The sequence below is a fragment of the Ambystoma mexicanum genome, chromosome 4q (genome assembly GCF_040938575.1).
Source record: "Ambystoma mexicanum isolate Mex_15411 chromosome 4q, UKY_AmexF1_1, whole genome shotgun sequence".
NCBI classification, from domain to species: Eukaryota; Metazoa; Chordata; class Amphibia; order Caudata; family Ambystomatidae; genus Ambystoma; species Ambystoma mexicanum.
The window spans coordinates 61106958-61130687 of record NC_090928.1 but is presented as its reverse complement, the minus strand read 5'-3'; the positions used below and the strand labels follow the sequence as shown (position 1 = coordinate 61130687).

At 54.2% G+C, this 23730-nt stretch overlaps 2 protein-coding genes across 2 annotated transcripts; both read right to left on the bottom strand.

Moving 5' to 3' along the window:
• Positions 1-1244: 1244 nt before the first annotated feature.
• On the bottom strand, positions 1245-11899 carry LOC138467201 (trichohyalin-like). The gene is made up of 8 exons (XM_069607253.1): positions 11881-11899; positions 9558-10683; positions 8073-8139; positions 7645-7925; positions 7525-7597; positions 5808-6436; positions 4247-4849; positions 1245-1365 (listed from the first exon to the last, which is right to left on the bottom strand). The coding sequence occupies exons 1-8, from the start codon at positions 11897-11899 to the stop codon at positions 1245-1247; spliced, it is 2919 nt and encodes a 972-aa protein (XP_069463354.1).
• A 1039-nt stretch (positions 11900-12938) lies between these two features.
• Positions 12939-23655, bottom strand: LOC138467200 (trichohyalin-like; the record flags this gene model as incomplete). The annotated part of the gene is made up of 8 exons (XM_069607252.1): positions 12939-13101; positions 13765-14169; positions 14788-15214; positions 18368-18588; positions 19054-19390; positions 21633-22433; positions 22691-22821; positions 23450-23655. Coding segments are annotated over 8 exons (2691 nt in total), but the record flags the coding sequence as incomplete, so codon positions are not given.
• Between the last annotated feature and the right edge of the window lie 75 nt (positions 23656-23730).

Genomic DNA, 23730 nt, shown 5'->3' with positions numbered 1-23730 from the left:
TCGGTCTTGGTCTCGCTCTCGGTCTCGCTCTCGGTCTCGGTCTTGCTCTCGGTCTCGGTCTAGCTCTCGGTCTCGGTCTAGCTCTCGGTCTCGGTCTCGATTTAGCTCTCGCTCTCGGTCTCGATTTAGCTCTCGCTCTTGGTCTTGATTTAGCTCTTGCTCTTGATTTTAGCTCTCGCTCTTGGTCTCGCTCTCGGTCTCGGTCTCGCTCTCGGTCTCGCTCTCGGTCTCGCTCTTGGTCTCGGTCTCGCTCTTGGTCTCGCTCTCGGTCTCGCTCTTGGTCTCGGTCTCGCTCTTGGTCTCGGTCTCGCTCTTGGTCTCGCTCTCGGTCTCGGTCTAGCTCTCGGTCTCGGTCTTGGTCTCGCTCTCGGTCTCGATTTAGCTCTCGCTCTTGGTCTTGGTCTCGCTCTTGGTCTCGCTCTCGATTTAGCTCTCGCTCTTGGTCTCGATTTAGCTCTCGCTCTCGATTTAGCTCTCGCTCTCGATTTAGCTCTCGGTCTCGCTCTTGATTTAGCTCTCGCTCTTGTTCCTGATTTAGCTCTCGGTCTCGCTCTCGGTCTCGCTCTCGCTCTTGGTCTTGATTTAGCTCTCGCTCTTGGTCTTGATTTAGCTCTCGCTCTTGGTCTTGATTTAGCTCTCGCTCTTGATTTTAGCTCTCGCTCTTGGTCTCGCTCTCGGTCTCGCTCTCGGTCTCGCTCTTGATTTAGCTCTCGCTCTTGGTCTTGATTTAGCTCTCGCTCTTGGTCTTGATTTAGCTCTCGCTCTTGGTCTTGATTTAGCTCTCGCTCTTGGTCTTGATTTTAGCTCTCGCTCTTGGTCTCGCTCTTGGTCTCGCTCTTGGTCTCGCTCTTGCTCTTGGTCTCGTTCTCGCTCTTGGTCTCGCTCTCGCTCTTGGTCCCGCTCTCGCTCTTGCGCTTGATTTAGCTCTTGCTCTTGATTTTAGCTCTCGCTCTTGATTTAGCTCTCGCTCTTGATTTAGCTCTCGCTCTCGCTCTCGCTTTTGATTTAGGTCTCGCTCTTGGTCTCGGTCTCGCTCTTGGTCTCGCTCTCGCTCTCGCTCTCGCTCTTGGTCTCGCTCTCGCTCTTGGTCTCGCTCTCGCTCTCGCTCTTGGTCTCGCTCTCGCTCTCGCTCTTGGTCTCGCTCTCGCTCTCGCTCTCGCTTTCGGTCTCGCTCTCGCTCTCGGTCTCGCTCTCGCTCTCGCTCTCGCTCTCGGTCTCGGTCTCGCTCTTGATTTAGCTCGGTCTCAGCTCTCGGTCTCAGCTCTCGGTCTCGCTCTTGTTCTTGGTTTCGCTCTCGCTCTCGGTCTCGCTCTCGCTCTTGTTCTTGATTTAGCTTTCGCTCTTGTTCTCGCTCTCGGTTTCGCTCTTGCTCTCGATTTTAGCTCTCGCTCTCGATTTTAGCTCTCGCTCTCGATTTTAGCTCTCGCTCTCGATTTTAGCTCTCGCTCTCGATTTTAGCTCTCGCTCTTGATTTTAGCTCTCGCTCTTGATTTAGCTCTCGCTCTCGCTCTCGGTCCCGCTCTCGGTCCCGCTCTCGGTCCCGCTCTCACTCTCGGTCCCGCTCTCGCTCTCGCTCTTGATTTAGCTCTCGCTCATGTTCCTTATTTAGCTCTCGCTCTTGGTCTTGGTCTCGCTCACTCTCGTTCGCTCTCGCTTTCGCAATCGCTCTTGATTTTAGCTCTCGCTCTTGATTTTAGCTCTCGCTCTTGATTTTAGCTCTCGCTTTTGATTTTAGCTCTCGCTCTTGATTTAGGCTCTCGCTCTGGTCCCGCTCTCGCTCTCGGTCCCGCTCTCGGTCCCGCTCTCGCTCTCGGTCCCGCTCTCGCTCTCGGTCCCGCTCTCGCTCTCGGTCCCGCTCTCGCTCTCGGTCCCGCTCTCGCTCTCGGTCCCGCTCTCGGTCTCGCTCTTGATTTAGCTCTCGCTCTTGGTCCCGCTCTCGCTCTCGCTCTTGATTTAGCTCTCGCTCTTGGTCCCGCTCTCGCTCTTGATTTAGCTCTGGCTCTTGGTCCCGCTCTCGCTCTCGCTCTCGATTTAGCTCTCGCTCTTGGTCCCGCTCTCGCTCTCGCTCTTGATTTAGCTCTCGGTCTTGGTCCCGCTCTCGCTCTCGCTTTTGATTTAGCTCTCGCTCTTGGTCCCGCTCTTGATTTAGCTCTGGCTCTTGGTCCCGCTCTCGCTCTTGATTTAGCTCTCGCTCTTGGTCCCGCTCTCGCTCTTGATTTAGCTCTCGCTCTTGGTCCCGCTCTCGCTCTTGGTCCCGCTCTCGCTCTTGATTTAGCTCTCGGTCATGTTCCTGATTTAGCTCTCGCTCTCGGTCTTGGTCTCGGTCTCGCTCTTGGTCTTGGTCTCGGTCTCGGTCTTGGTCTCGCTCTCGCTCTCGGTCTCGGTCTCGGTCTCGGTCTTGCTCTCGGTCTCGGTCTTGCTCTCGGTCTCGGTCTAGCTCTCGGTCTCGGTCTCGATTTAGCTCTCGCTCTCGATTTAGCTCTCGCTCTCGGTCTCGATTTAGCTCTCGCTCTTGGTCTCGATTTAGCTCTCGCTCTTGGTCTCGATTTAGCTCTCGCTCTTGATTTAGCTCTCGCTCTTGGTCTCGCTCTTGGTCTCGCTCTCGGTCTCGGTCTCGCTCTTGGTCTCGCTCTTGGTCTCGCTCTTGGTCTCGCTCTTGGTCTCGCTCTCGGTCTAGCTCTTGGTCTCGCTCTCGGTCTAGCTCTCTGTCTCAGTCTTGGTCTCGCTCTCGGTCTCGATTTAGCTCTCGCTCTTGGTCTTGGTCTCGCTCTTGGTCTCGCTCTCGATTTAGCTCTCGCTCTTGGTCTCGATTTAGCTCTCGCTCTCGATTTAGCTCTCGGTCTCGGTCTCGCTCTCGATTTAGCTCTCGGTCTCGCTCTTGATTTAGCTCTCGCTCTTGTTCCTGATTTAGCTCTCGGTCTCGCTCTCGCTCTTGGTCTTGATTTAGCTCTCGCTCTTGGTCTTGATTTAGCTCTCGCTCTTGATTTTAGCTCTCGCTCTTGGTCTCGCTCTCGGTCTCGCTCTTGATTTAGCTCTCGCTCTTGGTCTTGATTTAGCTCTCGCTCTTGGTCTTGATTTAGCTCTCGCTCTTGGTCTTGATTTTAGCTCTCGCTCTTGGTCTCGCTCTTGGTCTCGCTCTTGGTCGCGGTCTTGGTCTCGCTCTTGCTCTTGGTCTCGCTCTTGCTCTTGGTCTCGCTCTTGCTCTTGGTCTCGCTCTTGCTCTTGGTCTCGCTCTTGCTCTTGGTCTCGCTCTTGCTCTTGGTCTCGCTCTTGCTCTTGCTCTTGCTCTTGCTCTCGCTCTCGGTCTAGCTCTCGCTCTCGCTCTCGGTCTCGCTCTCGGTCTCGCTCTTGATTTAGCTCTCGGTCTCGCTCTCGGTCTCGCTCTTGGTCTCGCTCTTGATTTAGCTCTCGGTCTCGCTCTGTCTCGCTCTTGGTCTCGCTCTCGATTTAGCTCTTGGTCTCGCTCTTGGTCTCGCTCTTGATTTAGCTCTCGGTCTCGCTCTGTCTCGCTCTTGGTCTCGCTCTTGGTCTCGCTCTCGGTCTCGGTCTCGCTCTTGGTCTCGCTCTCGGTCTCGGTCTCGCTCTTTAGCTCTTGGTCTCGCTCTCGCTCTTTAGCTCTTGGTCTCGGTCTCGCTCTTTAGCTCTTGGTCTCGCACTTGCTCTCGCTCTTGGTCTCGCTCTCGATTTAGCTCTTGGTCTCGCTCTTGGTCTCGCTCTCGCTCTTGATTTAGCTCTCGCTCTTGGTCTCGCTCTCGCTCTCGGTCTCGCTCTGTCTCGCTCTTGGTCTCGCTCTTGGTCTCGCTCTTGATTTAGCTCTCGCTCTCGCTCTTGGTCTCGCTCTTGATTTAGCTCTCGCTCTCGCTCTCGCTCTTGGTCTCGCTCTCGCTCTTGATTTAGCTCTCGCTCTTGGTCTCGCTCTTGGTCCCGCTCTCGCTCTTGGTCTCGCTCTCGCTCTTGGTCCCGCTCTCGCTCTTGGTCTCGCTCTCGCTCTTGGTCCCGCTCTCGCTCTCGGTCTCGCTCTCGATTTAGCTCTCAGTCTCGCTCTTGCTCTTGATTTAGCTCTCGCTCTCAGTCTCGCTCTTGCTCTTGATTTAGCTCTCGCTCTCAGTCTCGCTCTTGCTCTTGATTTAGCTCTCGCTCTTGGTCTTGATTTAGCTCTCGCTCTTGGTCTTGATTTAGCTCTCGCTCTTGGTCTTGATTTAGCTCTCGCTCTCGCTCTCGCTCTCGCTCTTGATTTAGCTCTCGCTCTTGGTCTTGATTTAGCTCTCGCTCTTGGTCTTGATTTAGCTCTCGGTCTCGCTCTTGATTTAGCTCTCGTTCATGTTCCTGATTTAGCTCTCGGTCTCGCTCTTGATTTAGCTCTCGTTCATGTTCCTGATTTAGCTCTCGCTCTTGATTTAGGTCTCGCTCTTGGTCTCGCTCTTGGTCTCGCTCTTGGTCTCGCTCTTGGTCTCGCTCTGGGTCTCGCTTTAGCTCTGGGTCTCGCTTTAGCTCTGGGTCTCGCTTTAGCTCTGGGTCTCGCTTTAGCTCTCGCTCTTGATTTAGCTCTCGCTCTTGATTTAGCTCTCGCTCTTGATTTAGCTCTCGCTCTCGCTCTTGGTCTCGCTCTCGCTCTTGGTCTCGCTTTAGCTCTTGCTCTCGATTTAGCTCTCTTGCTCCCGCTCTCGCTCTCGCTCTTGCTCCCGCTCTCGCTCTTGCTCCCGCTCTCGCTCTTGCTCCCGCTCTCGCTCTTGCTCCCGCTCTCGCTCTTGCTCTCGCTCTTGCTCCCGCTCTCGCTCTTGATTTAGCTCTCAGTCTCGCTTTCGGTCTTGATTTAGCTCTCGCTCTCGGTCTTGATTTAGCTCTTGGTCTTGGTCTTGATTTAGCTCTTGGTCTTGTTCCTCATTTAGCTCTCTGTCTCGCTCTTGATTTAGCTCTCGCTCATGTTCCTGATTTAGCTCTCGGTCTCGCTCTTGATTTAGCTCTCGGTCTCGCTCTTGATTTAGCTCTCGCTCTCGCTCTCGGTTTCGGTCTCGCTCTCGCTCTTGTTCTTGATTTAGCTTTCGCTCTTGTTCTCGGTTTCGCTCTTGTTCTCGGTTTCGCTCTTGCTCTCGGTTTCGCTCTTGCTCTCGGTTTCGCTCTCGCTCTCGATTTTAGCTCTCGCTGTCGATTTTAGCTCTCGCTCTTGGTCCCGCTCTCGCTCTTGGTCCCCTCTTGGTCCCGCTCTCGCTCTTGGTCCCGCTCTCGCTCTTGGTCCCGCTCTCGCTCTTGGTCCCGCTCTCGCTCTTGGTCCCGCTCTCGCTCTTGGTCCCGCTCTCGCTCTTGGTCCCGCTCTCGCTCTTGGTCCCGCTCTCGCTCTTGCTCTCGCTCTCGATTTAGCTCTCGCTCTTGATTTAGCTCTCGCTCTTGCTCTTGATTTAGCTCTCGCTCTTGATTTAGCTCTCGCTCTTGCTCTTGATTTAGCTCTCGCTCTTGATTTAGCTCTCGCTCTTGATTTAGCTCTCGCTCTTGATTTAGCTCTCGCTCTTGATTTAGCTCTCGCTCTTGATTTAGCTCTCGCTCTTGATTTAGCTCTCGGTCTCGATTTAGCTCTCGGTCTCGCTCTCGATTTAGCTCTCGGTCTCGATTTAGCTCTCTTGGTCCCGCTCTCGATTTAGCTCTCTTGGTCCCGCTCTCGCTCTTGGTCCCGCTCTCGCTCTTGGTCCCGCTCTCGCTCTTGGTCCCGCTCTCGCTCTCGCTCTTGGTCCCGCTCTCGCTCTCGCTCTTGGTCCCGCTCTCGCTCTCGCTCTCGCTCTTGCTCTCGCTCTTGATTTAGCTCTCGCTCTCGCTCTTGATTTAGCTCTCGCTCTCGCTCTTCATTTAGCTCTCGCTCTCGTTCTTCATTTAGCTCTCGCTCTCGTTCTTCATTTAGCTCTCGTTCTCGCCCTCGGTCCCGCTCTCGCCCTCGGTCCCGCTCTCGCCCTTCATTTAGCTCTCGCTCTCGCCCTTCATTTAGCTCTCGCTCTCGCCCTTCATTTAGCTCTCGCTCTCGCCCTTCATTTAGCTCTCGCTCTCGCCCTTCATTTAGCTCTCGCCCTTCATTTAGCTCTCGCTCTCGCCCTTCATTTAGCTCTCGCTCTCGCCCTTCATTTAGCTCTCGCCCTTCATTTAGCTCTCGCCCTTCATTTAGCTCTCGCCCTTCATTTAGCTCTCGCTCTCGCCCTTCATTTAGCTCTCGCTCTCGCCCTTCATTTAGCTCTCGCCCTTTATTTAGCTCTCGCTCTCGCCCTTCATTTAGCTCTCGCTCTCGCCCTTCATTTAGCTCTCGCCCTTCATTTAGCTCTCGCCCTCGCCCTTCATTTAGCTCTCGCTCTTCATTTAGCTCTCGCTCTCGTTCTTCATTTAGCTCTCGTTCTTCATTTAGCTCTCGCTCTCGTTCTTCATTTAGCTCTCGCTCTCGTTCTTCATTTAGCTCTCGCTCTCGTTCTTCATTTAGCTCTCGCTCTCGCTCTCGCTCCCGCTCTCGCTCTCGCTCCCACTCTCGCTCTTGATTTAGCTCTCGCTCTCGCTCTTGATTTAGCTCTCGCTCTCGCTCTTGATTTAGCTCTCGCTCTTGATTTGGCTCTCGCTCTTGATTTGGCTCTCGCTCTCGCTCTTGATTTAGCTCTCGCTCTCGCTCTTGATTTAGGTCCCGCTCTCGGTCCCGCTCCCGCTCTCGGTCCCGCTCTCGGTCCCGCTCTTGATTTAACTCTCGCTCTTGATTTTAGCTCTCGCTCTCCTTCTTCATTTAGCTCTCGCTCTTGGTCTCGCTCTCGCTCTTGGTCTCGCTCTCGCTCTTGGTCTCGCTCTTGGTCTCGCTCTCGCTCTTGGTCCCGCTCTCGATTTAGGTCCCGCTCTCGCTCTTGGTCCCGCTCTCGCTCTTGGTCCCCCTCTCGCTCTTGGTCCCCCTCTCGCTCTTGGTCCCGCTCTCGCTCTTGGTCCCGCTCTCGCTCTTGGTCCCGCTCTCGCTCTTGGTCCCGCTCTCGCTCTTGGTCCCGCTCTCGCTCTTGGTCCCGCTCTCGCTCTTGGTCCCGCTCTCGCTCTTGGTCCCGCTCTCGCTCTTGCTCTCGCTCTCGCTCTCGCTCTTGCTCTTGATTTAGCTCTCAGTCTCGCTCTTGCTCTTGATTTAGCTCTCAGTCTCGCTCTTGCTCTTGATTTAGCTCTCGCTCTCGGTCTTGGTCTTGATTTAGCTCTCGCTCATGTTCCTGATTTAGCTCTCGCTCTCGCTCTTGATTTAGCTCTCGGTCTCGCTCTTGATTTAGCTCTCGCTCTCGCTCTTGATTTAGCTCTCGCTCTCGCTCTTGATTTAGCTCTGGGTCTCGCTCTCGATTTAGCTCTGGGTCTCGATTTAGCTCTGGGTCTCGCTCTCGATTTAGCTCTGGGTCTCGCTCTCGATTTAGCTCTGGGTCTCGCTCTCGATTTAGCTCTCGCTCATGTTCCTGATTTAGCTCTCGCTCTTGATTTAGCTCTCGCTCTCGCTCTTGATTTTGATCTTGGTCTCGCTCTTGATTTTGATCTCGCTCTCGCTCTTGATTTTGATCTCGGTCTCGCTCTTGATTTTGATCTCGGTCTCGCTCTTGATTTTGATCTCGGTCTCGCTCTTGATTTTGATCTCGGTCTCGCTCTTGATTTTGATCTCGGTCTCGCTCTTGATTTTGATCTCGGTCTCGCTCTTGATTTAGCTCTCGGTCTCGCTCTCGGTCTCGCTCTCGGTCTCGCTCTCGGTCTCGCTCTCGGTCTCGCTCTTGGTCTCGCTCTTGGTCTCGGTCTCGCTCTTGGTCTCGCTCTTGATTTAGCTCTTGCTCTCGGTCTCGGTTTCGCTCTCGGTTTCGCTCTCGCTCTCGGTTTCGCTCTCGCTCTCGGTTTCGCTCTCGCTCTCGGTTTCGCTCTCGCTCTCGGTTTCGCTCTCGCTCTCGGTTTCGCTCTCGCTCTCGGTTTCGCTCTCACTCTCGGTTTCTCGCTCGGTTTCGCTCTCGCTCTTGGTTTCTCGCTCGGTTTCGCTCTCGCTCTCGGTTTCTCGCTCGGTTTCGCTCTCGCTCTTGATTTTAGCTCTCGCTCTTGATTTTAGCTCTCGCTCTTGATTTAGCTCTCGCTCTTGATTTAGCTCTCGCTCTCGATTTAGCTCTCGCTCTCGGTCCCGCTCTTGATTTAACTCTCGCTCTTGATTTTAGCTCTCGCTCTCCTTCTTCATTTAGCTCTCGCTCTCGCTCTTGGTCTCGCTCTTGGTCTCGCTCTTGGTCTCGCTCTTGGTCTCGCTCTTGGTCTCGCTCTTGGTCTCGCTCTTGATTTAGGTCCCGCTCTCGCTCTTGGTCCCGCTCTCGCTCTTGGTCCCGCTCTCGCTCTTGGTCCCGCTCTCGCTCTTGGTCCCGCTCTCGCTCTTGGTCCCGCTCTCGCTCTTGGTCCCGCTCTCGCTCTTGGTCCCGCTCTCGCTCTTGGTCCCGCTCTCGCTCTTGCTCCCGCTCTCGCTCTTGCTCCCGCTCTCGCTCTTGCTCCCGCTCTCGCTCTTGCTCTTGCTCTCGCTCTTGCTCTCAGTCTCGCTCTTGCTCTTGATTTAGCTCTCGCTCTCAGTCTCGCTTTCGGTCTTGATTTAGCTCTCGCTCTCGGTCTTGATTTAGCTCTCGCTCTCGGTCTTGATTTAGCTCTCGCTCTTGGTCTTGGTCTTGATTTAGCTCTCGCTCATGTTCCTGATTTAGCTCTCGCTCTCGCTCTTGATTTAGCTCTCGGTCTCGCTCTTGATTTAGCTCTCGCTCATGTTCCTGATTTAGCTCTCGCTCTTGATTTAGCTCTGGGTCTCGCTCTCGATTTAGCTCTGGGTCTCGCTCTCGATTTAGCTCTGGGTCTCGCTCTCGATTTAGCTCTGGGTCTCGCTCTCGATTTAGCTCTGGGTCTCGCTCTCGATTTAGCTCTCGGTCTCGCTCTCGATTTAGCTCTCGCTCATGTTCCTGATTTAGCTCTCGCTCTTGATTTAGCTCTCGCTCTTGATTTTGATTTAGCTCTCGCTCTTGATTTTGATTTAGCTCTCGCTCTTGATTTTGATCTCGGTCTCGCTCTTGATTTTGATCTCGGTCTCGCTCTTGATTTTGATCTCGGTCTCGCTCTTGATTTAGCTCTCGGTCTGGCTCTTGATTTAGCTCTCGCTCTCGCTCTTGGTCTCGCTCTTGGTCTCGCTCTCGGTCTCGCTCTTGGTCTCGCTCTTGGTCTCGGTCTCGCTCTTGGTCTCGCTCTTGGTCTCGCTCTTGATTTAGCTCTCGGTTTCGCTCTCGGTTTCGCTCTCGGTTTCGCTCTCGCTCTCGGTTTCTCGCTCGCTCTCGCTCTCGGTTTCTCGCTCGGTTTCGCTCTCGCTCTCGGTTTCTCGCTCGGTTTCGCTCTCGCTCTTGATTTTAGCTCTCGCTCTTGATTTTAGCTCTCGCTCTTGATTTTAGCTCTCGCTCTTGATTTTAGCTCTCGCTCTTGATTTAGCTCTCGCTCTTGATTTAGCTCTCGCTCTTGATTTTAGCTCTCGCTCTTGATTTTAACTCTCGCTCTTGATTTTAGCTCTCGCTCTCGATTTTAGCTCTCGCTCTTGATTTAGCTCTCGGTCTCGCTGTTCTTGATTTAGCTCTCGCTCTCGCTCTCGGTTTCGCTCTCGCTCTCGGTTTCGCTCTCGCTCTCGGTTTCGCTCTCGCTCTCGGTTTCGCTCTCGCTCTCGCTCTCGGTTTCTCGCTCGGTTTCGCTCTCGCTCTTGATTTAGCTCTCGCTCTTGGTCTCGCTCTCGCTTTCGGTCTCGCTCTTGGTCTCGCTCTCGCTTTCGGTCTCGCTCTTGGTCTCGCTCTCGCTTTCGGTCTCGCTCTTGCTCCCGCTCTCGCTCTTGCTCCCGCTCTCGCTCTTGCTCTCGCTCCCGCTCTTGCTCCCGCTCTCGCTCTTGCTCCCGCTCTCGCTCTTGCTCTCGCTCTTGCTCCCGCTCTTGCTCTCGCTCTTGCTCTCGCTCTTGCTCCCGCTCTTGCTCCCGCTCTCGCTCTTGCTCCCGCTCTCGCTCTTGCTCCCGCTCTCGCTCTTGATTTAGCTCTCGCTCATGTTCCTGATTTAGCTCTCGCTCATGTTCCTGATTTAGCTCTCGGTCTCGCTCTTGATTTAGGTCTCGCTCTTGATTTAGGTCTCGCTCTTGATTTAGGTCTCGCTCTTGGTCTCGCTCTTGGTCTCGCTCTTGGTCTCGCTCTTGGTCTCGCTCTTGGTCTCGCTCTTGGTCTCGCTCTTGGTCTCGCTTTAGCTCTGGGTCTCGCTTTAGCTCTGGGTCTCGCTTTAGCTCTGGGTCTCGCTTTAGCTCTGGGTCTCGCTTTAGCTCTGGGTCTCGCTTTAGCTCTGGGTCTCGCTTTAGCTCTGGGTCTCGCTTTAGCTCTGGGTCTCGCTTTAGCTCTGGGTCTCGCTTTAGCTCTGGGTCTCGCTTTAGCTCTGGGTCTCGCTTTAGCTCTGGGTCTCGCTTTAGCTCTGGGTCTCGCTTTAGCTCTGGGTCTCGCTTTAGCTCTGGGTATCGATTTAGCTCTGGGTATCGATTTAGCTCTGGCTCTCGATTTAGCTCTGGCTCTCGATTTAGCTCTGGCTCTCGATTTAGCTCTGGCTCTCGATTTAGCTCTGGCTCTTGATTTAGCTCTCGCTCTTGCTCCCGCTCTCGCTCTTGCTCCCGCTCTCGCTCTTGCTCCCGCTCCCGCTCTTAGGTCTCGCTCTCGCTCTTGCTCCCGCTCCCGCTCTTAGGTCTCGCTCTCGCTCTTGGTCTCGCTTTAGCTCTTGCTCTCGATTTAGCTCTCGATTTTGATCTCGCTCTTGATCTCGCTCTCGCTCTCGGTCTCGCTCTCGGTCTCGCTCTCGGTCTCGGTCTCGCTCTTGGTCTCGCTCTTGGTCTTGCTCTCGGTCTCGCTCTTGATTTAGCTCTTGGTCTCGCTCTTGGTCTCGCTCTTGCTCTTGATTTAGCTCTTGCTCTCGCTCTTGGTCTCGCTCTTGCTCTTGATTTAGCTCTCGCTCTCGCTCTTGATTTAGCTCTCGCTCTCGCTCTTGATTTAGCTCTCGGTCTCGCTCTTGATTTAGCTCTCGGTCTCGCTCTCGGTCTCGCTCTCGGTCTCGCTCTCGGTCTCGCTCTCGGTCTCGCTCTCGCTCTCGCTCTCGGTCTCGCTCTCGGTCTCGGTCTCGCTCTCGCTCTTGGTCTTGCTCTTGATTTAGCTCTTGCTCTCGGTCTCGGTTTCGGTTTCGCTCTCGGTTTCTCTCTCGGTTTCGCTCTCGCTCTCGGTTTCTCGCTCGGTTTCGCTCTCGCTCTCGGTTTCTCGCTCGGTTTCGCTCTCGCTCTCGGTTTCTCGCTCGGTTTCGCTCTCGCTCTTGATTTTAGCTCTCGCTCTTGATTTAGCTCTCGGTCTCGCTGTTCTTGATTTAGCTCTCGCTCTCGGTCTCGGTTTCGCTCTCGCTCTCGGTTTCGGTTTCGCTCTCGCTCTCGCTCTCGGTTTTTCGCTCTCGCTCTCGGTTTCTCGCTCGGTTTCGCTCTCGCTCTCGGTTTCTCGCTCGGTTTCGCTCTCGCTCTTGATTTTAGCTCTCGCTCTTGATTTTAGCTCTCGCTCTTGATTTTAGCTCTCGCTCTTGATTTTAGCTCTCGCTCTTGATTTTAGCGCTCGCTCTTGATTTTAGCGCTCGCTCTTGATTTTAGCTCTCGCTCTTGCTCTTGGTCTCGCTCTCGCTTTCGGTCTCGCTCTCGCTTTCGGTCTCGCTCTCGCTCTCGATTTTAGCTCTCGCTCTTGATTTAGCTCTCGGTTTCGGTCTCGGTTTCGCTCTCGGTCTCGCTCTCGTTCTTGATTTAGCTCTCGGTCCCGCTCTCGGTCCCGCTCTCGCTCTCGCTCTTGATTTAACTCTCGCTCTTCATTTAACTCTCGCTCTCCTTCTTCATTTAACTCTCGCTCTCTCTCTCGCTCTTGCTCTTGGTCTCGCTCTTGGTCTCGCTCTTGGTCTCGTTCGCTCTCGCTTTCGCTCTCGCTCTTGATTTTAGCTCTCGCTCTCCTTCTTCATTTAGCTCTCGGTCTCGGTCTCGGTCTCGGTCTCGGTTTCGCTCTCGCTCTCGTTCGCTCTCGTTCGCTCTCGCTTTCGCTCTCGCTCTTGATTTTAGCTCTCGCTCTCCTTCATTTAGCTCTCGGTCTCGGTCTCGGTTTCGCTCTCGTTCGCTCTCGTTCGCTCTCGTTCGCTCTCGTTCGCTCTCGTTCGCTCTCGTTCGCTCTCGTTCTTGATTTTAGCTCTCGCTCTCGATTTTAGCTCTCGCTCTCGATTTTAGCTCTCGCTCTCGATTTTAGCTCTCGCTCTCGATTTTAGCTCTCGCTCTCGATTTTAGCTCTCGCTCTCGATTTTAGCTCTCGCTCTCGCTCTTGGTCCCGCTCTTGGTCTTGGTCCCGCTCTCGCTCTTGCTCTTGGTCCCGCTCTTGGTCCCGCTCTCGCTCTTGCTCTTGGTCCCGCTCTTGCTCTTGGTCCCGCTCTTGCTCTTGGTCTCAGTCTCGCTCTTGCTCTTGATTTAGCTCTCGGTCTCGGTCTCGCTTTCGCTCTTGATTTAGCTCTCGGTCTCGCTCTTGGTCTCGCTTTCACTCTTGATTTAGGTCTCGCTTTCGCTCTTGATTTAGCTCTCGCTCTCGCTCTTGGTCTCGCTTTCGCTCTTGATTTAGCTCTCGCTCTCGCTCTTGGTCTTGATTTAGCTCTAGCTCTCGCTCTTGATTTAGCTCTCGCTCTTGATTTAGCTCTCTCTCTTGATTTAGCTCTCGCTCTTGATTTAGCTCTCTCTCTTGATTTAGCTCTCGCTCTTGATTTAGCTCTCGCTCTCGCTCTTGATTTAGCTCTCGCTCTCGGTCTCGGTCTCGCTCTTGGTCTCGCTCTCGGTCTGGGTCTCGCTTTAGCTCTGGGTCTCGCTTTAGCTCTGGGTCTCGATTTCGCTCTCGCTCTTGATTTTAGCTCTCGCTCTTGATTTTAGCTCTCGCTCTCGATTTCGCTCTCGCTCTTGATTTTAGCTCTCGCTCTCGCTTTAGCTCTGGGTCTCGATTTAGCTCTCGCTCTCGCTTTAGCTCTCGCTCTCGCTTTAGCTCTGGGTCTCGATTTACCTCTCGCTCTTGATTTAGCTCTCGCTCTTGATTTAGCTCTCGCTCTCGCTCTTGATTTAGCTCTCGCTCTTGATTTAGCTCTCGCTCTTGATTTAGCCCTCGCTCTTGATTTAGCTCTCGCTCTTGATTTAGCCCTCGCTCTTGATTTAGCTCTCGCTCTTGATTTAGCTCTCGCTCTCGCTTTAGCTCTCGCTCTCGCTTTAGCTCTCGATCTCGCTTTAGCTCTGGGTCTCGATTTACCTCTCGCTCTTGATTTAGCTCTCGCTCTTGATTTAGCTCTCGCTCTCGCTCTTGATTTAGCTCTCGCTCTTGATTTAGCTCTCGCTCTTGATTTAGCTCTCGCTCTTGATTTAGCTCTCGCTCTTGATTTAGCTCTCGCTCTTGATTTAGCTCTCGCTCTTGATTTAGCTCTCGCTCTTGATTTAGCTCTCGCTCTTGATTTAGCTCTCGCTCTTGATTTAGCTCTCGCTCTTGGTCTCGCTCTCGCTCTCGCTCTCGCTCTCGCTCCCGCTCTCGCTCCCGCTCTCGCTCCCGCTCTCGCTCCCGCTCTCGCTCCCGCTCTCGCTCTCGCTCCCGCTCTCGGTCTCGCTCTTGATTTAGCTCTCGGTCTCGCTCTTTATTTTGATCTCGCTCTTCTCGCTCTCGCTCTTGATTTAGTTCTCGCTCTCGCTTTCACTCTCGCTCTTGGTCTCGGTCTCGCTCTTGATTTAGCTCTCGGTCTCTCTCTTGATTTAGCTCTCGGTCTCGCTCTTGATTTAGCTCTCGGTCTCGCTCTTGATTTAGCTCTCGGTCTCGCTCTTGATTTAGCTCTCGGTCTCGCTCTTGATTTTGATCTCGCTCTCGGTCTCGCTTTCGCTCTTGATTTTGATCTCGCTCTCGGTCCCGCTCTCGCTCTTGATTTAGCTCTCGGTCCCGCTCTCGGTCCCGCTCTTGATTTAACTCTCGCTCTTCATTTAACTCTCGCTCTCCTTCTTCATTTAACTCTCGCTCTCTCTCTCGCTCTTGCTCTTGGTCTCGCTCTTGGTCTCGTTCGCTCTCGCTTTCGCTCTCGCTTTCGCTCTCGATTTTAGCTCTCGCTCTCCTTCTTCATTTAGCTCTCGGTCTCGGTCTCGGTTTCGCTCTCGCTCTCGTTCGCTCTCGTTCGCTCTCGCTTTCGCTCTCGCTCTTGATTTTAGCTCTCGCTCTCCTTCATTTAGCTCTCGGTCTCGCTCTCGTTCGCTCTCGTTCGCTCTCGTTCGCTCTCGTTCGCTCTCGTTCGCTCTCGTTCGCTCTCGTTCTTGATTTTAGCTCTCGCTCTTGATTTTAGCTCTCGCTTTTGATTTTAGCTCTCGCTCTCGATTTTAGCTCTCGCTCTCGATTTTAGCTCTCGCTCTCGATTTTAGCTCTCGCTCTCGATTTTAGCTCTCGCTCTCGATTTTAGCTCTCGCTCTCGATTTTAGCTCTCGCTCTCGATTTTAGCTCTCGCTCTCGCTCTTGGTCCCGCTCTTGGTCTCGGTCTTGCTCTCGCTCTTGGTCCCGCTCTCGCTCTTGCTCTTGGTCCCGCTCTTGCTCTTGGTCCCGCTCTTGCTCTTGGTCCCGCTCTTGCTCTTGGTCCCGCTCTCGCTCTTGCTCTCGCTCTTGCTCTTGATTTAGCTCTCGGTCTCGCTCTCGCTTTCGCTCTTGATTTAGCTCTCGGTCTCGCTCTTGGTCTCGCTTTCACTCTTGATTTAGGTCTCGCTTTCGCTCTTGATTTAGCTCTCGCTCTCGCTCTTGGTCTCGCTTTCGCTCTTGATTTAGCTCTCGCTCTCGCTCTTGGTCTTGATTTAGCTCTAGCTCTTGGTCTTGATTTAGCTCTCGCTCTTGATTTAGCTCTCTCTCTTGATTTAGCTCTCGCTCTTGATTTAGCTCTCGCTCTCGCTCTTGATTTAGCTCTCGCTCTCGGTCTCGGTCTCGCTCTCGCTCTTGGTCTCGCTCTCGGTCTGGGTCTCGCTTTAGCTCTGGGTCTCGCTTTAGCTCTGGGTCTCGCTTTAGCTCTGGGTCTCGCTTTAGCTCTGGGTCTCGCTTTAGCTCTGGGTCTCGCTTTAGCTCTCGCTCTTGATTTAGCTCTCGCTCTTGATTTAGCTCTCGCTCTCGATTTCGCTCTCGCTCTTGATTTTAGCTCTCGCTCTTGATTTTAGCTCTCGCTCTTGGTCTCGGTCTCGCTTGATTTGGCTCTCGCTCTCGGTCTTGATTTACCTCTCGCTCTCGATTTAGCTCTCGCTCTTAATTTTAGGTCTCGGTCTCGCTTGATTTGGCTCTCGCTCTCGGTCTTGATTTAGCTCTCGCTCTTGATTTAGCTCTCGCTCTCGCTCTTGATTTAGGTCTCGCTCTTGGTCTCGCTCTTGGTCTCGCTCTTGGTCTCGCTCTCGCTCTTGGTCTCGCTTTAGCTCTCGCTCTTGCTCTCGCTCTTGATTTAGCTCTCGCTCTTGATTTAGCTCTCGCTCTTGATTTAGCTCTCGCTCTTGATTTAGGTCTCGCTCTTGGTCTCGCTCTCGGTCTCGCTCTCGGTCTCGCTCTCGCTCTTGGTCTCGCTCTCGGTCTCGGTCTCGGTCTCGGTCTCGCTTTAGCTCTCGCTCTTGATTTAGCTCTCTTGGTCTCGCTCTCGCTCTTGATTTAGCTCTCTTGGTCCCGCTCTCGCTCTTGGTCCCGCTCTCGCTCTTGGTCCCGCTCTCGCTCTTGGTCCCGCTCTCGCTCTTGGTCCCGCTCTCGCTCTTGGTCCCGCTCTCGCTCTTGATTTAGCTCTCGGTCTCGCTCTCGGTCTTGCTCCGGCTTTCGCTCTCGGTTTCGCTCTCGGTTTCGCCCTCGGTTTCGCTCTCGGTTTCGGTCTCGCTCTCGGTTTCTCGCTCGGTTTCGCTCTCGCTCTTGATTTTAGCTCTCGCTCTTGATTTTAGCTCTCGCTCTTGGTCTCGCTCTCGCTCTTGGTCTCGCTCTTGGTCTCGCTCTCGCTCTTGGTCTCGCTCTCGGTCTTGGTCTCGCTCTCGGTCTTGGTCTCGCTCTCGGTCTTGGTCTCGCTCTCGGTCTTGGTCTCGCTCTCGCTCTCGATTTAGCTCTTGGTCTCGATTTAGCTCTCGGTCTCGCTCTCGGTCTCGGTCTTGGTCTCGCTCTTGGTCTCGCTCTTGGTCTCGCTCTTGGTCTCGCTCTTGGTCTCGCTCTTGGTCTTGATTTAGCTTTCGCTCTTGTTCTCGGTTTCGCTCTTGATTTTAGCTCTCGCTCTTGATTTAGCTCTCGCTCTTGGTCTTGGTCTCGCTCTTGATTTTAGCTCTCGCTCTTGGTCTCGCTCTCGCTCTTGGTCTCGCTCTTGGTCTCGCTCTTGGTCTCGCTCTTGGTCTCGCTCTCGCTCCCGCTCTCGCTCCCGCTCTTGATTTAGCTCTCATTTTCGGTCTCGCTCTCGGTCTCGGTCTCCCTCTCGGTCTTGATTTAGCTCTCGCTCTTGGTCTTGATTTAGCTCTCGCTCTTGGTCTCGCTCTTGGTCTCGCTCTTGGTCTCGCTCTTGGTCTCGCTCTCGGTCTCGCTCTCGGTCTTGATTTAGCTCTCGGTCTTGGTCTTGATTTAGCTCTCGGTCTTGGTCTTGATTTAGCTCTCGCTCTTGGTCTTGATTTAGCTCTCGGTCTTGATTTAGCTCTCGGTCTTGATTTAGCTCTCGCTCTCGCTCTTGATTTAGCTCTCGCTCTCGCTCTTGATTTAGCTCTCGCTCTTGATTTAGCTCTCGCTCTCGCTCTTGATTTAGCTCTCGCTCTCGCTCTTGATTTAGCTCTCGCTCTCGCTCTTGATTTAGCTCTCGCTCTCGGTCCCGCTCTCGCTCTCGGTCCCGCTCTCGCTCTCGGTCCCGGTCCCGCTCTCGCTCTCGGTCCCGGTCCCGCTCTCGCTCTCGGTCCCGCTCTTGATTTAACTCTCGCTCTTGATTTAACTCTCGCTCTCCTTCTTTTAGCTCTCGCTCTTGGTCTCGCTCTTGGTCTCGCTCTCGCTCTTTAGCTCTCAGTCTCGGTCTCGCTCTTGATTTTAGCTCTCGCTCTCGCTCTTGATTTAGCTCTCGCTCTTGGTCCCGCTCTCGCTCTTGATTTAGCTCTGGCTCTTGGTCTCGCTCTCGCTCTTGATTTAGCTCTGGCTCTTGGTCCCGCTCTCGCTCTCGCTCTTGATTTAGCTCTGGCTCTTGGTCCCGCTCTCGCTCTCGCTCTTGATTTAGCTCTCGGTCATGTTCCTGATTTAGCTCTCGCTCTCGCTCTTGGTCTTGGTCTCGCTCTCGGTCTTGGTCTCGGTCTCGGTCTCGGTCTCGGTCTTGGTCTTGCTCTCGCTCTCGGTCTCGATTTAGCTCTCGCTCTCGGTCTCGATTTAGCTCTCGCTCTCGGTCTCGATTTAGCTCTCGCTCTTGGTCTCGATTTAGCTCTCGCTCTTGGTCTCGATTTAGCTCTCGCTCTTGGTCTTGATTTAGCTCTCGCTCTTGATTTTAGCTCTCGGTCTCGGTCTCGGTCTCGCTCTCGCTCTTGGTCTCGGTCTCGCTCTCGGTCTCGCTCTTGGTCCCGCTCTTGGTCCCGCTCTCGCTCTTGGTCCCGCTCTCGCTCTTGCGCTTGATTTAGCTCTCGGTCTCGCTTTCGCTCTTGATTTAGCTCTCGCTCTCGGTCTCGCTCTTGATTTAGCTCTCGCTCATGTTCCTGATTTAGCTCTCGCTCTCGCTCTTGATTTAGCTCTCGCTCTTGATTTAGCTCTCGCTCTCGCTTTTGATTTAGGTCTCGCTCTTGGTCTCGCTCTCGCTCTCGGTCTCGGTCTCGCTCTCGCTCTTGGTCTCGCTCTCGCTCTTGGTCTCGCTCTCGCTCTTGGTCTCGCTCTTGGTCTTGGTCTCGCTCTCGGTCTCGCTCTCGCTCTTGGTCTCGCTCTCACTCTTGGTCTCGCTCTCACTCTTGGTCTCGCTCTCGATTTAGCTCTCGGTCTCGCTCTTGATTTAGCTCTCGGTCTCGCTCTTGATTTAGCTCTCGGTCTCGCTCTTGATTTAGCTCTCGGTCTCGCTCTTGATTTAGCTCTCGGTCTCAGCTCTCGGTCTCAGCTCTCGGTCTCAGCTCTCGGTCTCAGCTCTCGGTCTCAGCTCTCGGTCTCAGCTCTCGTTCTTGGTTTCGCTCTCGCTCTCGGTTTCGGTCTCGCTCTCGCTCTTGTTCTTGATTTAGCTTTCGCTCTTGTTCTCGCTCTCGGTTTCGCTCTTGCTCTCGGTTTCGCTCTCGCTCTCGGTTTCGCTCTCGATTTTAGCTCTCGCTCTCGATTTTAGCTCTCGCTCTCGATTTTAGCTCTCGCTCTCGATTTTAGCTCTCGCTCTTGATTTAGCTCTCGCTCTCGGTCCCGCTCTCGGTCTCGCTCTCGGTCCCGCTCTCGGTCCCGCTCTCGCTCTTGATTTAGCTCTCGCTCATGTTCCTGATTTAGCTCTCGCTCTTGGTCTTGGTCTCGCTCTTGGTCTCGCTCTCGCTCACTCTCGTTCGCTCTCGCTTTCGCAATCGCTCTTGATTTTAGCTCTCGCTCTTGATTTTAGCTCTCGCTCTTGATTTTAGCTCTCGCTCTTGATTTTAGCTCTCGCTCTTGATTTAGGCTCTCGCTCTGGTCCCGCTCTCGCTCTCGGTCCCGCTCTCGCTCTCGGTCCCGCTCTCGCTCTCGGTCCCGGTCTCGGTCTCGCTCTTGATTTAGCTCTCGCTCTTGGTCCCGCTCTCGCTCTCGCTCTTGATTTAGCTCTCGCTCTTGGTCCCGCTCTCGCTCTTGATTTAGCTCTGGCTCTTGGTCCCGCTCTCGCTCTCGCTCTTGATTTAGCTCTCGCTCTTGGTCCCGCTCTCGCTCTCGCTCTTGATTTAGCTCTCGCTCTTGGTCCCGCTCTCGCTCTCGCTCTTGATTTAGCTCTCGCTCTTGGTCCCGCTCTCGCTCTTGATTTAGCTCTGGCTCTTGGTCCCGCTCTCGCTCTTGATTTAGCTCTCGCTCTTGGTCCCGCTCTCGCTCTTGATTTAGCTCTCGCTCTTGGTCCCACTCTCGCTCTTGATTTAGCTCTCGGTCATGTTCCTGATTTAGCTCTCGCTCTCGCTCTTGGTCTCGGTCTCGCTCTTGGTCTTGGTCTCGCTCTCGGTCTCGGTCTTGGTCTCGCTCTCGGTCTTGGTCTCGCTCTCGCTCTTGGTCTTGCTCTCGGTCTCGCTCTCGGTCTTGGTCTTGCTCTCGGTCTCGGTCTAGCTCTCGGTCTCGGTCTCGGTCTCGATTTAGCTCTCGCTCTCGGTCTCGATTTAGCTCTCGCTCTTGGTCTCGATTTAGCTCTCGCTCTCGCTCTTGATTTAGCTCTCGCTCTTGATTTTAGCTCTCGCTCTTGGTCTCGCTCTCGCTCTCGGTCTCGCTCTCGGTCTCGCTCTTGGTCTTGGTCTCGCTCTTGGTCTCGCTCTTGGTCTCGCTCTTGGTCTCGCTCTTGGTCTCGGTCTCGCTCTTGGTCTCGGTCTCGGTCTCGGTCTAGCTCTCGGTCTCGGTCTTGGTCTCGCTCTTGGTCTCGCTCTCGATTTAGCTCTCGCTCTTGGTCTTGGTCTCGCTCTTGGTCTCGCTCTTGATTTAGCTCTCGCTCTTGGTCTCGATTTAGCTCTCGCTCTCGATTTAGCTCTCGGTCTCGGTCTCGCTCTCGATTTAGCTCTCGGTCTCGCTCTTGATTTAGCTCTCGCTCTTGTTCCTGATTTAGCTCTCGGTCTCGCTCTCGGTCTCACTCTCGCTCTTGGTCTTGATTTAGCTCTCGCTCTTGATTTTAGCTCTCGCTCTTGGTCTCGCTCTTGGTCTCGCTCTCGGTCTCGCTCTTGATTTAGCTCTCGCTCTTGGTCTTGATTTAGCTCTCGCTCTTGGTCTTGATTTAGCTCTCGCTCTTGGTCTTGATTTTAGCTCTCGCTCTTGGTCTCGCTCTTGATTTTAGCTCTCGCTCTTGGTCTCGCTCTTGGTCGCGGTCTTGGTCTCGCTCTTGGTCTCGCTCTTGGTCTCGCTCTCGCTCTTGGTCTCGCTCTCGCTCTTGGTCCCGCTCTCGCTCTTGCGCTTGATTTAGCTCTCGCTCTTGTTCTTGATTTAGCTCTTGCTCTTGATTTTAGCTCTCGCTCTTGGTCTCGCTCTTGGTCTCGCTCTTGCTCTTGGTCTCGCTCTTGCTCTTGGTCTCGCTCTTGCTCTTGGTCTCGCTCTTGCTCTTGGTCTCGCTCTTGCTCTTGGTCTCACTCTTGCTCTTGGTCTCGCTCTTGCTCTTGGTCTCGCTCTTGCTCTTGCTCTTGCTCTTGCTCTTGCTCTCGCTCTTGCTCTCGCTCTCGCTCTCGCTCTTGGTCTCGCTCTCGGTCTCGCTCTCGGTCTCGCTCTTGGTCTCGCTCTTGATTTAGCTCTTGGTCTCGCTCTTGGTCTCGCTCTTGATTTAGCTCTTGGTCTCGCTCTTGGTCTCGCTCTTGATTTAGCTCTCGGTCTCGCTCTGTCTCGCTCTTGGTCTCGCTCTCGATTTAGCTCTTGGTCTCGCTCTTGGTCTCGCTCTTGATTTAGCTCTCGGTCTCGCTCTGTCTCGCTCTCGGTCTCGGTCTCGGTCTCGCTCTTTAGCTCTTGGTCTCGGTCTCGCTCTTTAGCTCTTGGTCTCGGTCTCGCTCTTTAGCTCTTGGTCTCGCACTTGCTCTCGCTCTCGCTCTTGGTCTCGCTCTCGATTTAGCTCTCGGTCTCGCTCTTGGTCTCGCTCTCGCTCTCGCTCTCGGTCTCGCTCTTGGTCTCGCTCTTGATTTAGCTCTCGCTCTCGCTCTGTCTCGCTCTTGGTCTCGCTCTTGATTTAGCTCTCGCTCTCGCTCTCGCTCTTGGTCTCGCTCTCGCTCTTGATTTAGCTCTCGCTCTTGGTCTCGCTCTTGGTCTCGCTCTCGCTCTCGCTCTCGCTCTTGGTCCCGCTCTCGCTCTTGGTCTCGCTCTCGCTCTTGGTCCCGCTCTCGCTCTCGGTCTCGCTCTCGATTTAGCTCTCAGTCTCGCTCTTGCTCTTGATTTAGCTCTCGCTCTCAGTCTCGCTCTTGCTCTTGATTTAGCTCTCGCTCTCAGTCTCGCTCTTGCTCTTGATTTAGCTCTCGCTCTTGGTCTTGATTTAGCTCTCGCTCTTGGTCTTGATTTAGCTCTCGCTCTTGGTCTTGATTTAGCTCTCGCTCTTGGTCTTGATTTAGCTCTCGCTCTTGGTCTTGATTTAGCTCTCGCTCTTGGTCTTGATTTAGCTCTCGCTCTTGGTCTTGATTTAGCTCTCGGTCTCGCTCTTGATTTAGCTCTCGTTCATGTTCCTGATTTAGCTCTCGCTCTTGATTTAGCTCTCGCTCTTGATTTAGCTCTCGCTCTTGATTTAGGTCTCGCTCTTGGTCTCGCTCTTGGTCTCGCTCTTGGTCTCGCTCTGGGTCTCGCTCTGGGTCTCGCTCTCGGTCTCGGTCTCGCTTTAGCTCTGGGTCTCGCTTTAGCTCTCGCTCTTGATTTAGCTCTCGCTCTTGATTTAGCTCTCGCTCTCGCTCTTGGTCTCGGTCTCGCTTTAGCTCTTGCTCTCGATTTAGCTCTCTTGCTCCCGCTCTCGCTCTCGCTCTTGCTCCCGCTCTCGCTCTTGCTCCCGCTCTCGCTCTCGCTCTTGCTCCCGCTCTCGCTCTTGCTCCCGCTCTCGCTCTTGCTCCCGCTCTTGCTCCCGCTCTTGCTCCCGCTCTTGCTCCCGCTCCCGCTCTCGCTCTCGCTCTTGCTCCCGCTCTCGCTCTCGCTCTTGCTCCCGCTCCCGCTCTCGCTCTTGCTCCCGCTCCCGCTCTTGATTTAGCTCTCGCTCTTGGTCTTGATTTAGCTCTCGCTCTTGGTCTTGATTTAGCTCTCGGTCTCGCTCTTGATTTAGCTCTCGTTCATGTTCCTGATTTAGCTCTCGCTCTTGATTTAGCTCTCGCTCTTGATTTAGCTCTCGCTCTTGATTTAGGTCTCGCTCTTGGTCTCGCTCTTGGTCTCGCTCTGGGTCTCGCTCTGGGTCTCGCTCTGGGTCTCGCTCTGGGTCTCGCTCTGGGTCTCGCTCTGGGTCTCGCTCTGGGTCTCGCTCTGGCTCTCGCTCTGGCTCTCGCTCTGGCTCTCGCTTTAGCTCTGGCTCTCGCTTTAGCTCTGGCTCTCGCTTTAGCTCTGGCTCTCGCTTTAGCTCTGGCTCTCGCTTTAGCTCTGGCTCTCGCTTTAGCTCTGGCTCTCGCTTTAGCTCTGGCTCTCGCTTTAGCTCTCGATTTTGATCTCGCTCTTGATCTTGCTCTTTGTCTCGCTCTTGGTCTCGGTCTCGCTTTCGCTCTTGATTTAGCTCTTGGTCTCGCTCTCGGTCTCGCTCTTGGTCTCGCTCTCGGTCTTGCTCTCGGTCTCGCTCTCGGTCTCGGTCTCGCTCTTGGTCTCGCTCTCGGTCTCGCTTTCGCTCTTGATTTAGCTCTCGGTCTCGCTCTTGATTTAGCTCTTGGTCTCGCTCTTGGTCTCGCTCTTGGTCTCGATTTAGCTCTCGGTCTCGCTGTTCTTGATTTAGCTCTCACTCTCGCTCTTGCTCTTGGTCTCTGTCTCACTCTTGTTCTTGATTTAGCTCTCGGTCTCGCTGTTCTTGATTTAGCTCTCGCTCTCGGTTTCGGTCTCGGTCCGGCTTTCGGTCTCGGTTTCGCTCTCGGTTTCGGTTTCGCTCTCGGTTTCGCTCTCGGTTTCTCGCTCGGTTTCGCTCTCGATTTCTCGCTCGGTTTCTCGCTCGGTTTCGCTCTCGATTTAGCTCTCGCTCTTGATTTTAGCTTTCGCTCTTGATTTTAGCTTTCGCTCTTGATTTTAGCTTTCGCTCTTGATTTTAGCTTTCGCTCTTGATTTTAGCTTTCGCTCTTGATTTTAGCTTTCGCTCTTGATTTTAGCTCTCAGTCTCGCTTTCGGTCTTGATTTAGCTCTCGCTCTCGGTCTTGATTTAGCTCTTGGTCTTGTTCCTCATTTAGCTCTCTGTCTCGCTCTTGATTTAGCTCTCGCTCATGTTCCTGATTTAGCTCTCGGTCTCGCTCTTGATTTAGCTCTCGGTCTCGCTCTTGATTTAGCTCTCGCTCTCGCTCTCGGTTTCGGTCTCGCTCTCGCTCTTGTTCTTGATTTAGCTTTCGCTCTTGCTCTCGGTTTCGCTCTTGCTCTCGGTTTCGCTCTTGCTCTCGGTTTCGCTCTTGCTCTCGGTTTCGCTCTTGCTCTCGATTTTAGCTCTCGCTGTCGATTTTAGCTCTCGCTCTTGGTCCCGCTCTCGCTCTTGGTCCCGCTCTCGCTCTTGGTCCCGCTCTCGCTCTTGGTCCCGCTCTCGCTCTTGGTCCCGCTCTCGCTCTTGGTCCCGCTCTCGCTCTTGGTCCCGCTCTCGCTCTTGCTCTTGATTTAGCTCTCGCTCTTGATTTAGCTCTCGCTCTTGATTTAGCTCTCGCTCTTGATTTAGCTCTCGGTCTCGCTCTCGATTTAGCTCTCGGTCTCGGTCCCGCTCTCGCTCTCGGTCCCGCTCTCGTTCCTGATTTAGCTCTCGCTCTTGGTCCCGCTCTCGCTCTTGATTTAGCTCTCGCTCTTGGTCCCGCTCTCGCTCTCGCTCTTGATTTAGCTCTCGCTCTTGGTCCCGCTCTCGCTCTTGATTTAGCTCTGGCTCTTGGTCCCGCTCTCG